Below are 12,297 nucleotides of genomic sequence, written 5' to 3'. Positions count from 1 at the left end.
GGGCTCCTCCTCACTTTCCTCACATGGGAAGTGGGGGTCCCTCCCCACGGGGGCGGCGGTGACCGCGGAGCGAGGCGTCGCGCCGAGCCGGAAGCTCAGAAGCCGGCCCGGGGAAGCTGCCGGCTTCTCTTCAGCCCGCGACGCCCGCGTCCTCGGGTGGGTCTGGGGGGCGCCTGGACACGCCAGCTAAGGCTCGCGAGGGCACCCGGGCGGCCTTTTTTCTTTCTTTTTTCTTTTTTTTTTTTTTTTACCTCAGTCCTCCTTTTCTGGGGGCCCCACAACCCCGCGCTAGCGCCCCCGACTCGGGCCCACACACGCGCCCGCCCGCTGAGAGAAGGCGCCCCCGCCCCGCCCCGTCGCTGACGCGCGCCCAGCCGGGCCAATCAGAGCTCGCGGCGCTGCGCCCCACGCGCCGGCCCCCCCCCACCCCCAGCTTAAGAAAGGGCGCGCGGGCCGGGTCGGACCAGATCGCTGCGCCGGGCGGAGACCGCGAGTTACGTGAGGCAGGCGGTTCCGTTAGCTCCGGCGCTCAAGCTGCCCTCGAGCGGCGCGCCCGGCTGCAGCCCGCAGCAGAGGCGCCTCCGCGGAGCGCCCCGACGGCGCCCGCCCGCCTGCCTGCCCGCTGATGCTGGAGTGAGCGCTGCGGTGGCGGGATGCTGGTGCTGCTGGCCGCCGGCGTGGCGCTCGCCGTGGCCGCCGGCGCCCAAGACGGCCCGGCGCCCGGCAGCCGCTTCGTGTGCACGGCGCTGCCCCCGGAAGCGGCGCGCGCCGGCTGCCCGTTGCCCGCGATGCCCATGCAGGGCGGCGCGCTGAGCCCCGAGGAGGAGCTGCGGGCCGCGGTGCTGCAGCTGCGCGAGACCGTCGTGCAGCAGAAGGAGACGCTGGGCGCGCAGCGCGAGGCCATCCGCGAGCTCACGGGCAAGCTGGCGCGCTGCGAGGGGTTGACGGGCGGCAAGGCGCAGGGCCCGGCCGCTACAGGCAAGGACACTATGGGAGATCTGCCTCGGGACCCCGGCCACGTCGTGGAGCAGCTCAGCCGCTCGCTGCAGACCCTCAAGGACCGCCTGGAGAGCCTCGAGGTAGCCGAGCGCGGGGGGCTCTGGGGGGCGCGGGGTGGTGGTGGGGCGCGTGGTCCTGCCCGCCTGGCTGTGCGGGACACAGCGAGCTGGGCTTGGGGTCGGGGGGCTTGCTTCTCTGTCGGGCTCGCGAACTTACTTGCGGGGCTCGCATCCCGCCCCCCACCCCGCGTCTTGCTGGAAGGAAAGGGTTAACTCCCCCCGCGGGCCGGGACTGTCCGCCGAGTGGCCAGTCACTAACCGAGGTCCGGGTGAGCGGACCGGGACGGCCTCTTCTTTCTTGTAAATGTCCGAGTGCCCTGGGGCCGGACGCGCTCCCAGAGGCTGTGCCGGGTGACGTGCGGCTGCCGCGTGCGATCAGCTGCCCCGGGCATCCCGTGTTTCCTTTTATAAATCAGGTCGGGCTGGACCAGAGCGGGCGGAGACCCCAGGGTCTCGGCGGGGAGGCGAGCGCGGGCGGGTCCCGGGCCACACACCGGTTGGCGCCTCGGAGGAAACCTGGTTTTAACTTCAAAAAAGCTCTGTCCGCGAATTGTGCCAGTTCTAAGGTGCCCTTCCAGGCTGCTCTGGGGGAAGGGACCTTCTTCCGTTTCTCTCTTGGAGGGTGTGTGCAGTTTGGAACTTGGCAAGAGAAATCCTCATTTAACTTCCATCTATACTTTCGAACCCTATTTAAGAAGTGTGGACGTTTCTGTTAAAGACGTTTACCAGAATACTTATTAACAAAACTAGGTTTCAATTACAGGTGGTAATTATTGAAAAATTATTTGAGGATTTCCTGTGGCATGATGGCTAAATTCAGTATTTCCAGCATCTGTATATCCCTTGATTCATTATGATTAATAGCAGCTAACATTTCTAGTTTACTAAATATATACTGGGCGTGTTATCTCATTTTAACCCTTGCAACAGTCCTTTGAAGCAGATCCTCTTAACTGCATTTTACAATTTGGAATGCTTAGAAAGGGGGTAAATAGCTTGCCAAGGATTCATGGCTAGCCAGTGGCAGACTGCCTCCAGAGCCAGCATGATGGTAGAGGAGTAAGAGACATAGGAAGTGAGGATTTAGAAACAGCATTCAAAGCAAAGATTCCTGGAATTCAGAACTGTCATGTTTTAGGTCTCTCATTTTCCAGTAACATCTCTGCAAGCATAGTTATTCACCTTTGTGCCATGGGACTTGGGGGCTGTTTTCACTTATAGATGAAAGCTCATCTGCTTTGAGTACCATTTGGTTAACTTTTTTTTTTTTTTTTAAATCTTCACTGTGTTGTGGCCTTTACCCAAGGATGGTAGATAGTGATTAAAATTTTGACTTGTTAGCAAGAGGAGGAAAATAGCTTTCTGAGAGAGGAAAATGAAATTCGTAAGTTTCAAATACTGCAGCAAGGTAATTCTTGTTTGACTTTGAAATCCTTTCCATACAAAAAAGAAAAAGGCATCCGTGAAGTGCTCCCCTTTGTGCCATTGGCACGATTTAATACTCCCGTTTTGGAAGCTTCTCCCTGTGTGGTTGGGCTTTTAGAGCTACATTTCACAATTTCTTTTTAAATGGCCTTAATACTTCTCCCTCATGTGTCCCTCTCCCCATCTAAAAGCACCAGCTCCGAGTGAACGTGTCCAACGCAGTGCTGCCCAGCGACTTTCGAGAGGTGCTCCAGCGGCGACTGGGGGAGCTGGAGAGGCAGCTACTGAGCAAAGTGGCGGAGCTGGAGGATGAGAAGTCCCTGCTCCACAATGAGACCTCGGCTCATCGGCAGAAGACCGAGAATGCCCTGAATGCTCTGCTGCAGAGGGTGACTGAGCTGGAGCGAGGTGAGTTCTTGGCTAGCTTCTCTGTCGCCCTCTGGCTGACATCCCTCTCAGCCCCCCCCACCCCCACCCCATTGTCTTGGTGTTTGGCTGCAGTGTAAGGGAAGCTGGGCTCAGAGCAGGCAGAGGGGGGCTGGCCCACAGCCACCCACTTACAGACAGGCAGTCACTAGGGCCCTTGAGGGAGTGGTGACCTCAGCCCCGGACTCTGCTTCTGTTTGCTGGGGTCGGCTCTGAGGCTGCTCTTGGGTCATCTCCGAACCTACCTGTCCTACAGGCAGAACACCACAGCGCTCTTTACCAATCCCCAGCTCTCCACTTTCCCTTCTCTGTTTCTCAAATGAAGTGTTGCTCTTTCAACTTGAGGCATCTCTCCTGGTGCACAGGGGTTTAGGGTTTCCTCCTGACAGTTGCCCAACTTAACGGCCTTGTTGATACATCTTCCAACCTAGTGGAGACAGAAGGGGCCGATTGCTGCTGGGAGCAGCCTGGTTTCCATCCCTTACAGTTAACCCCCCGGGGTGTCTACAGTGCCTGACCCTGCATGGAGATAGCTCGTGGCTGTTTGAGCAAATGATAAGCGTGATTGAGGATGGTTGTCTCAGGAATTAGCCCCAACCCCAGACCCCTGGCATTATCGGGAAAGCCAGTGCCCTCAGGACCAGCTTGGACAAACCACCTAACCCCGTCCTTCTGCCATGTGGGCATTTCAGCCACTTCTCATCCTTCGGCGGATTCTGAGTATCTTTCTCTTCTCGGCTCGCACTGTGGTGGCTAAGTTTCTTCCATGGGGCACAGGAAGGGAAGGGATTGAGGGCCCTAAGTGATTGAGGCCTAAACTGCCAGGTGGCCTGAGAGTGAAGTTTAAGTTTGCCGATAGTGGAGATGAGATGGTAATCTTCTGAAATGCACCAGCCTGACAAAGACAGTTTCTCGTTACTCCATTTCATGAACTGATAGGAGTACGTCCAGTTATGCCTTTAGTGACGCCAGTGGGGGCGGGCCAGATGATCAAGGGGATGGTGTCTCTGTTCCATTTTACAGCACCTCCCCAGAAGTCACAGGTCTCCTCCATCACTTTCTGTTTTCTTCCTTATCCTTCTCCATAAGGGGTGGGTGACTTACCCGTTAGACTTGGATTCTGGAGTTTCTGAAAGAATGTCCTCTCTGCCTCACCTCTGCTGGGTGACCTCAGGAAACTCCTGAGGTCTCAAGAGACTTCCCTGAAGGCAGAGCAGCTGCAGCCTTTCTTGCGGACAGGAGGACAGAAGGGCAGCATTAGGTCCAAGGTGAGGGTGGCTTGCCTCCCCTTTCCCCAGCCTCACCCACAGTGGAACCTGGGGACACCACAGTCACTTAGTATCTTGAAGGGGATAGCTGTAGCACGAAAAGAGAGCTCCACCAGAGACCTTGGTGGCTGTGTCTTGCTTGGCTCGGTGGCTGAATTGCTACAAGGATGTAGGTTAATAGAAGCCTGCTGAATTAGTGTGTGCTGAGCCCATCACCCCTGTGAGATAGGACTTCTCTTATACCCATTACACAGATGAGAAAAATGCCCTGAAGCTTTCGGCCAGAGGTGTGTCATTTGGGGAGAGGGGACTGAGGTGGGACCTGGGCCACCAGCTGGTGAGCAGCAACAACATGGCTTTGACAACCCAGGAGCTGCCACTTTGTGACTGTCCCTCCCATCCCCAGCCCGATTCCAGCACCCACGCTCTTGATACCTAGGTTTTACAGGGAGCCCTCAGAGCTCATCTGGCACAGAAAGGAGGTGTCCGTGTCCTAGTGAGCGCCGTGCCCCACAGGGCAGGGCCCCTGACTGGCCTTCTTGTAGAGCCCCCAGGACCTGGTACTGACCCACCAGGAGAGCTCTAGAATCCTTCTGTGTGCTCCACCCAGCTCTGGTATGAGTCTGGGAGAAAAGTGATCATTTGCCAACCAGTTTGTCTTCTGGGTAATTTTGAGTTTCTATCTGTCCTATTTGTGATGAGAATAAAGGGATATATAAACTCCCAGGCCCCAGATAGACCATGAGTGGAAAATATACTCTGTTCCTCAAAGCATCCTGCTGAGACTGGAGGAAATGGACCTCAAGCATATGCAAAGTAGGGGGCTTTGGGGACTCTGGCCCTCAGTTCATCTCCTGCCTGTTATGGGCCTGTTCCGGGCCAGACACCAGGCCGTGACTTCCACATTCTGTGTTTTCTGTAACCCTTGCAACAACTGTGTGAGGTAGGCAGTAGTTATAGATGAGGGACTGACTGAGTCAGAGAGCCAAGTGCATTCCCAGGTCCAGCAGGTTGCAGAGCTGGGGTTGAACTTGGTGGTGACCCCAGAGGACAAGAGCCTGGAGCGGTGTGTGGGCTCCAGCCCCACTGAGCAGGAGGCTCCCCAGAGCCCAGGGATGAGCATCCAGTGCTGCATGCAGATGCTCGTGCTGCCTGATCCCACGGATGCTTGTTTTCTCTGTCGTGGGATCTGCTCGTCTGCAGGGGCCTCTAGGTTCTGGGCCAGCTGGCCAGGCACAGCCCACCTTGGAGTTGAAGTAAACATTGCCAGAAGACAGAACCCGTCTCTCTTTGGCCCCAGCTGCCCCCCATTTTCACTTGTCTGCCACCTGCAGCGTCTGATTTATTGGTCAGGCCTTTTAATGCCTTAATTGGTTTTAACGAAGTTTCCTCTAAACCTCCAAGCTGTTTGATATAAATAGAGGTCACCAGCTTTCGGGGTGTGGGCCCCTCCTCTGCCCTTTGGCTCTCCCAGGTCTAATTAAACCTATCCGTTGTCACCTAGCTAACGATATTACCGACACTGAGCCCTATTAAATCAGCAGGCCTGCCCACCTGCAAGGATAGAAGCCATTTCTCTTTATTAGCTAATCATGCCTTTGTGAAGAACATGGCCATTTGCAGATTAAGTACTACTGGCTGCACATAGTTGAGCGAGGGACTTCCACTCCCTGCTCTGTCCTTCATTAGCCGTGTGACCTGGGGTAAGTCCTCTCGCACCTCCAAGACTCCGTGCCTCAACTGCACAACCCGCAGAATCGGGAAGTGGGGCTTCCTAGCCTCAGTTTTGCTTCAGCCTAATGCGGGCTCAGTCCCAGCCTGTACCCGGCCTGGCCCCCCTCGGCTTCCCCGGGTGACCAAGTCTTCCCAACCCTCGCCAGGTACTCAGCGGCCCCGCATACTGGGAGCTCGGGATGGACTGGGCAAGACTGCATAAGCAGCAGATTCAAGTAAATAGTACCTGTGAAGCCCAGAGGCTAGTCTTTCTCTGCTGCCTGTTCCAGACAGGTTGAAAGGGTGATGCTGGGCCCTATTGCTTTTCTTTGCAGGTCTTCCATGGGTGGGGGTGAACCATGGCCCCAAAGAGCTTCTCTCACATGTTATTTTCTATGAAAGCAAAGGAGTTTGGGAGATTGCAGGGGAGAAAGGCTCATCTGTTCTGGCTTCTGTTCTGTAGAAGGGGCTGATTCATGCACTCGAGACCTAGGCACTTTGGCTCCGGTGGTTCTGGGTCCAGAGAGCCTGCCTGTTTTTCACGGTGACCGAATCCATCTGGCCCCTCATGGATACCTAATAAATACTTGTTGAATGAGCGAAGGGTGTTTAGGCTCCTTCACCAGAAGCATCTAGTCCCCAAATAAGATGGAAGTTTCTGCCATGACAGCTCACAGAATCGGGTGGGACCCTGCAAACTTCAGAATCTGTGATAACTCGAGACAGGGACTTGCCTTTTGTGTGTTTATTTTTATTTTTAATTTTGAGCTTAAATCAAGACTATTAGAAATTACTTAGACCCATTTAAGAGTACCAGTGGCTTTCAAAGATTTTGGAAGTGCCATTTACATGGGGACAGTCAGGGGGTTCTCATCAGTCCCAGGCAGGCCCCAAGGGCTCAAGACTCTGGCTAGGGGTGTTAACCTCAGCGGGGAGGGACACCTCTGTATTTCTCTGCCTCTGGCACCAAACCACAGGAAATGGTCGACAGATGCAATCTTCTCTCTAGGAGGAAAGGGTGAATCATGAGCAAAGTGGTTCATGTAAGGGATTTAGTCCAAAAAGCCACTTCTGAGTTAAGCTGTAATGTCCAGGTACCAATGTGGACTCCTTTGCTTGGGTGCAGGGATTCTGTAGGGTGAGAAGTGAGGGGCTTACTGGCTTGACGAGTGTCTATCAAGTGCCCAGGTCCCTGTTAGGACTTCCTGCCTCTAAACCCAAGTCCAGCAAGGCCCTGACCACGCCCTTGCTGAAGGAGCTGAAGAGACCAGGATTTCAAGAAAAGAGCTGAAGAAGGGTTTTCTGGCTTAATTTAACCAGAAAATTAAATCCAGCTTGTCCCTACCCGCTTCCTCAAGCTTTCAAGAGCAAGGCCGCTCTTGTTTACTCCTGGGCTGGTAACACTTTGCACCATGGCTTCCTGGTAGCAGGCGCTCTGTTGCTTGAAGGACCAACATGGGGGAAGTTGGGGTCCGGGTGAGCCGTGGCTGTGGGCTACGCTGGCGGGGAGTAGGCTCACACACCGCCGCCTCTCTTCTCCACCCCCCAGGCAACAGCGCGTTCAAGTCTCCCGATGCGTTCAAAGTGTCCCTCCCCCTCCGCACAAACTACCTGTATGGCAAGATCAAGAAGACACTGCCTGAACTATACGCCTTCACCATCTGCCTGTGGCTGCGATCCAGTGCGTTGCCGGGCATCGGCACCCCTTTCTCTTATGCAGTGCCCGGGCAGGCCAACGAGATCGTGCTGATAGAGTGGGGCAACAACCCCATTGAGCTGCTCATCAATGACAAGGTGAGGCCTGCTTGGACACCACCTGCCCCCATCACGGCGGCAGTAGTCAGGATGCAGCCGCGTCTTGACAGCCGGCCTTCTTGGCGGGCTCTCCTGCAGGGCTCTCCTCCTCGCAGTGGGGACAGCTCTGCACTGACTCAGCCCCGCTCTGGCTGGCTGTCTGGATAGGGGGCAGGGGCAGGAAGCCGTGGCTGGTGGAGATCCGAGCTGAGTCTGGCCTAGAAAGGGGCACAGGCTCCAAGCCAGACGGTGTGGAAGGAACAGAGCTGGGGTCTCTGTGGGCCAGCCTGAATGGTCACAGGCCCTTGGGCCGCTGAGTGAGGGCTGCTCCCTAGGGCCATACTGATTAGGGAAGGGGGGTATGTGTATGTCTCTCTGTGTAGGGTATTTATCAGCCTATCTTTTGGGGGTGGTCTATTGAGGTACAGTTTACAGTAAAACTTAGAGTTTTCAGCCAACAGTCCGACCAGTTTTGACAATTGTGTGACTACCACAATTGAAATATGGAAATGTTTCATTTCTCCCCTCCTCCCCCCACCAAATCTCCTTATTCCCCTTTGTGGTCCGCTCTTGCCCCTACACCAGCCCATGACAACCACTGATCTGTTCTCTGTCCCTACAGTCTTGCTTTTTCCAGAGTAAATATCCCTTTTTAATAGACTGGCTGGTTTCGACATTCAAGAGCGGATCTTCTCAAGAACTCTGCTCTGGGCATCTGCGGGACCTCCAGGAACTCCACTTAAACTTCCATTCTGATGTCAGACTCAACATAGCCAAAGAAATGTGTCCTCACGTCCTTGCTGGAGCTGAGCGTTTGAGTGACTGTTCCAGCCCCCTGCTGCCTCTGCCCTGGCCCCTTAGTCTGCCGTTACTGAACCATCCTGGGGGTAGTTTAAGTGGTAAATGCTGTGGAATCTCCCTGCTGGGCTCCTTCTGGCGGTGACCATGTCCCCAAGCAGGGATTAATTGTTCTAAATAACGGCCTTGGACACAGCAGGGCCCAGAACCTTGTTTTCCTCTTGGGTTAGGTGGCATGTAAACAGCCAATTCTTGGGAGGAAGCAGCGGGTTGCTAGGATACCAGCAGTAACAACAGGATGGTACCCGGTTGGGCTGGTCTGTAGTGCTCACGGGACTACGTGCAGACAATGTGGGTCAAAATGCCCTTCCTCCGGTTCCATATGGGGGGGTCCCTGTGTGCACCCCCCAGCACACACACACTCCCACATAATTGTAGGCCTTTGGTCTTCTGCACAGGAACACACACACACACACACACACACACACACACACACACACACACACGGCCTTTGGTCCTCTGCACAGGAACACACACACACACACACGTCCCCAGGTGCCATGATAGAATTTGAGCCCCTGCCTAGAGTGTAGATGCCTGGTCTGGCTGTTTTCCAGAGAAGCTGGCCCAGTAGAACCCTGACTTCCCTTCAGGCTCTCTGGCATGACACATTCAGGCCCAGGCATGGCAGGGAGGGGGCTTGTCCTTCACTTCACATCTGCTCTGTCTGCACAGCATCCTGGACCCTCAGCTGGGGTCCCCTTGAAAGCCGGGCCACCCTGGGGTCAGGGGCTTGTACCCAGGCTGCCTGCCCCTTTCCTCTTGGCTGTCTGTGTCACCCAGTGTCTCCCCCCATCCCAGGCGTTCTGAGCGGCAGAGCTGCCCATGTCACCCACAGTGCAGAGAAGGGGAGACGAGCCGGGACCCTGCATGATGGGAGCAGCAGGACCTCCAGCCTCTCTGCAGGTCACACTTCTGGAAACCCTGCGGGGACCCTCACCTGCATGTCACTGTCCACAGGTTGCACAGCTGCCCCTGTTTGTCAGTGACGGCAAGTGGCACCATATCTGTATCACTTGGACGACACGGGATGGCATGTGGGAAGCTTTCCAGGATGGGGAGAAACTCGGCACTGGGGAGAACCTGGCCCCCTGGCACCCCATCAAGCCAGGGGGTGTGCTGATCCTCGGGCAGGAACAGGTGAGTGCAGGGGGTGCAAGAGGGGAGCATACTGGCCAGGCGAGCAGCACAAGGCCACACTTGCAGGCTGCCCCGGGGCCCCTGGGGTCCCTGGCCAGCTGTCTGCCTGCCGGACCTGGCCACTGAGGCCTGACACCATGCTGTCTTGTGGCCTGAGGGGCAGAGGGCGGGCGACCAAGTTGGTGTGATGGGTCAGATAGATTGCAGAATGGAGTCCAACACAGGTGATCAGGAGTGTCCCTGGGGTCATGTTATCAGGAAGGGACTTTGGCTTTTCTCCAGGTGTTTGGCCTCTGCCAGGCACAGCTGTGATTCAGGATGCCAAGAGCTGACATGGCATCTTCCAGGAGCTGCTGGCTCAGTGTTTTGGGGCACTTAGGGCATGCCTGTAGGGTGCTCAGCCTCCTGAGGGAGATGGGGGTGGGAAAGTGACTTCAGAAGCTGCCCTCAAGAAACTCACCCTCTGGGAGAGGGGAAATGTAAGTTGCTTGTCTGCTACTGGGCAGATAACAGTTGATGTTTCAGCCTGTGTTTGAGGTTTGCTGACGGCCCATTCCTCCCCTCACTTCCCTGGGAGAGGCTGGGAGTCTGGAGACCTGGATCTAGTGCTAGCTTTGGGACTTTGGGCAAATATCTTTCCACTCTAGTCTCGAGGTGGTTTCATGTGTCCTGGAGCTCCGGGATGTGCAGGAATCAGGGGTTAGGGGGTGTGGCCAGAGTTGGAGGGAGTTGGGAAAATGCCCCAGTCTCCCCATCTCCCTCCCAAGTTGGCATCCCTTCCGGAAGGCCGTTCACGGTCCAGGAGAATTAGCAGGTATGTCTGCTTTTTGAACCTGCGCCGATGTGGTTCTGCTCCCCCGCACCTTCCCAGGACACGGTTGGGGGCAGGTTCGATGCCACGCAGGCATTCGTGGGGGAGCTCAGCCAGTTCAACATATGGGACCGCGTCCTTCGTGCACAAGAAATTATCAACATTGCCAACTGCTCCACGAACATGCCCGGCAACATCATACCCTGGGTGGACAACAACGTCGATGTGTTTGGAGGGGCTTCAAAGTGGCCCGTGGAGACCTGTGAGGAGCGTCTCCTTGACTTGTAGCTGCCTCCTGCTCTGTCTAGGAGGCCGGGACTGGGCTGTTCCTGTCGGAAGTGCAAGGCCACCTCCTCCCCCAGCTAAACTGTGTAAAAGCCCCTGCCAGAATGGGCTGGGGCCCCCGAAGCTCATTCCCAGGGACTCTTGGAAGGCCGAGGCTCTGTAGCAGCCCTTGTTACTGGATTCTTTGTTCCTTACCAAGATTGTGTTGTTTTGAGGGGGGAAGAAGCCCTGAGCTTGCAGGTGGGCAAATCGGACTTCCTGCTGGGGGTGGGGGGGGATTAAGGCCCTTGAGGCCCCGTACAGAGCCCCTGTAATTGCTAGCGCATCGCAGCCTTGCCCACCCTCTTGGATCCTCGATGTCCTGTGTGCACCTTCTGTCTGTCCCCTTTAAAGGCTGTGCGGCCATCCTGCTGGAGTGTCTGTGTCCCTTGTGTATTGAGTATACCCTGCTGTCCCCTGAGCACGCAGCAAAGCAGCCCCCGCTGCTCACAGAAGGGCCTTTCTCTTGGTGTTCTTTACTATGCTCTGAGGAACTCTTCAGCTCGAGGAGGAGGGCAGGCTGCCCAGACCACGCCCTGCCTTCTCCAAGATGGAGGGGGCAGCCAGACCTCCAGAGGGGGCTGGGAGCTGGAAAGCAGAAGGGAGTTCTGGAGGAGGGCTGTGGCAGTTGAGCCTCCGCCTCTGTCACCTCTCCCTCCGACGGATGCTTTGATGGACTCAGCGCTGGGAATGGCTTCTTTGCAAAGTCTCTTTTCTCCACCGGTGCCAAAAGTTCAGTTGCAGCTTCTACAACCATTCGGTATGGTCAGGGGGGATTTATTTTTTCCCAACAGAGAACAGCCATTAGCAGCCTTCCATTTTTGATGTCTCGCCCCACTGTGAGGAATGTGCTACTTTTAATTCATGTTGATTCCTGTAAGCGTTTGACTGTCTCAAGTATTTCCCCCAGAACTTTTTCAGGAAATGGAAGTCATTTGGCTGATATTTGCTCGGTGACTCCAGGTTGCTTAATTTATTGGACAGAGGTAGTAACTTATTTTAAGAAGAGTGATGAAGTGGGGAAATTTATAAAGCTAAATATTATATATTTTATTTTTCATACATGTTTGAAGTGCAAATCTGTGGAAATTCCATTTGTAGGACCAAGTTGACATGCCCATCCTAACACTGTATGCTACAAGAAATCTTATGATGACGGAATTTTGATTAAAGTGCACTGGAAGATGCCTCTGTATGTTTGCTCCCTGTCTGGGGCTGAGGGTGGGGGGGTGGGGCTTTGCCACAGTCCACAAGCCTGGGGCCTGTGTCTGGCAGACCCAGGGGCACTGGAATGCTTGGAGGTAGGGGGGCAGTCTCCAACCGGCCCCTGTCTTCTCAACCAGGAATCAAACTTACCTAGATGATACTCACCTCCTTGTCCCAGGCGTGACACCTGTTGGCCACCTGCTCTGTGTTCTACCGTATGTCTCCTTCACTCCTAACAACCCCATGAAAGTGAATCCCGATTTGCAGGTGAATG

At 55.4% G+C, this 12,297-nt stretch overlaps 1 protein-coding gene across 1 annotated transcript; it reads left to right on the top strand.

Annotated features, from left to right (window-relative positions):
- Nucleotides 1-653: 653 nt before the first annotated feature.
- NPTX2 (neuronal pentraxin 2) lies at nucleotides 654-12,004 on the top strand. The gene is made up of 5 exons (XM_028088465.1): nucleotides 654-1,079; nucleotides 2,675-2,891; nucleotides 7,440-7,684; nucleotides 9,503-9,682; nucleotides 10,554-12,004. Exons 1-5 carry the CDS (start codon nucleotides 654-656, stop codon nucleotides 10,779-10,781), a joined length of 1,296 nt encoding a protein of 431 aa, XP_027944266.1. The 3' UTR covers nucleotides 10,782-12,004.
- The last annotated feature ends 293 nt before the right edge of the window (nucleotides 12,005-12,297 follow it).

The sequence above is a fragment of the Eumetopias jubatus genome, unplaced genomic scaffold, assembly GCF_037043125.1.
Source record: "Eumetopias jubatus isolate StellerSeaLion01/CBP00866 unplaced genomic scaffold, mEumJub1_p1.0 scaffold_12, whole genome shotgun sequence".
Lineage (NCBI taxonomy): Eukaryota > Metazoa > Chordata > Mammalia > Carnivora > Otariidae > Eumetopias > Eumetopias jubatus.
Note: the sequence above shows the minus strand (reverse complement) of the source record. Positions and strands in the feature narration are given on the sequence as shown.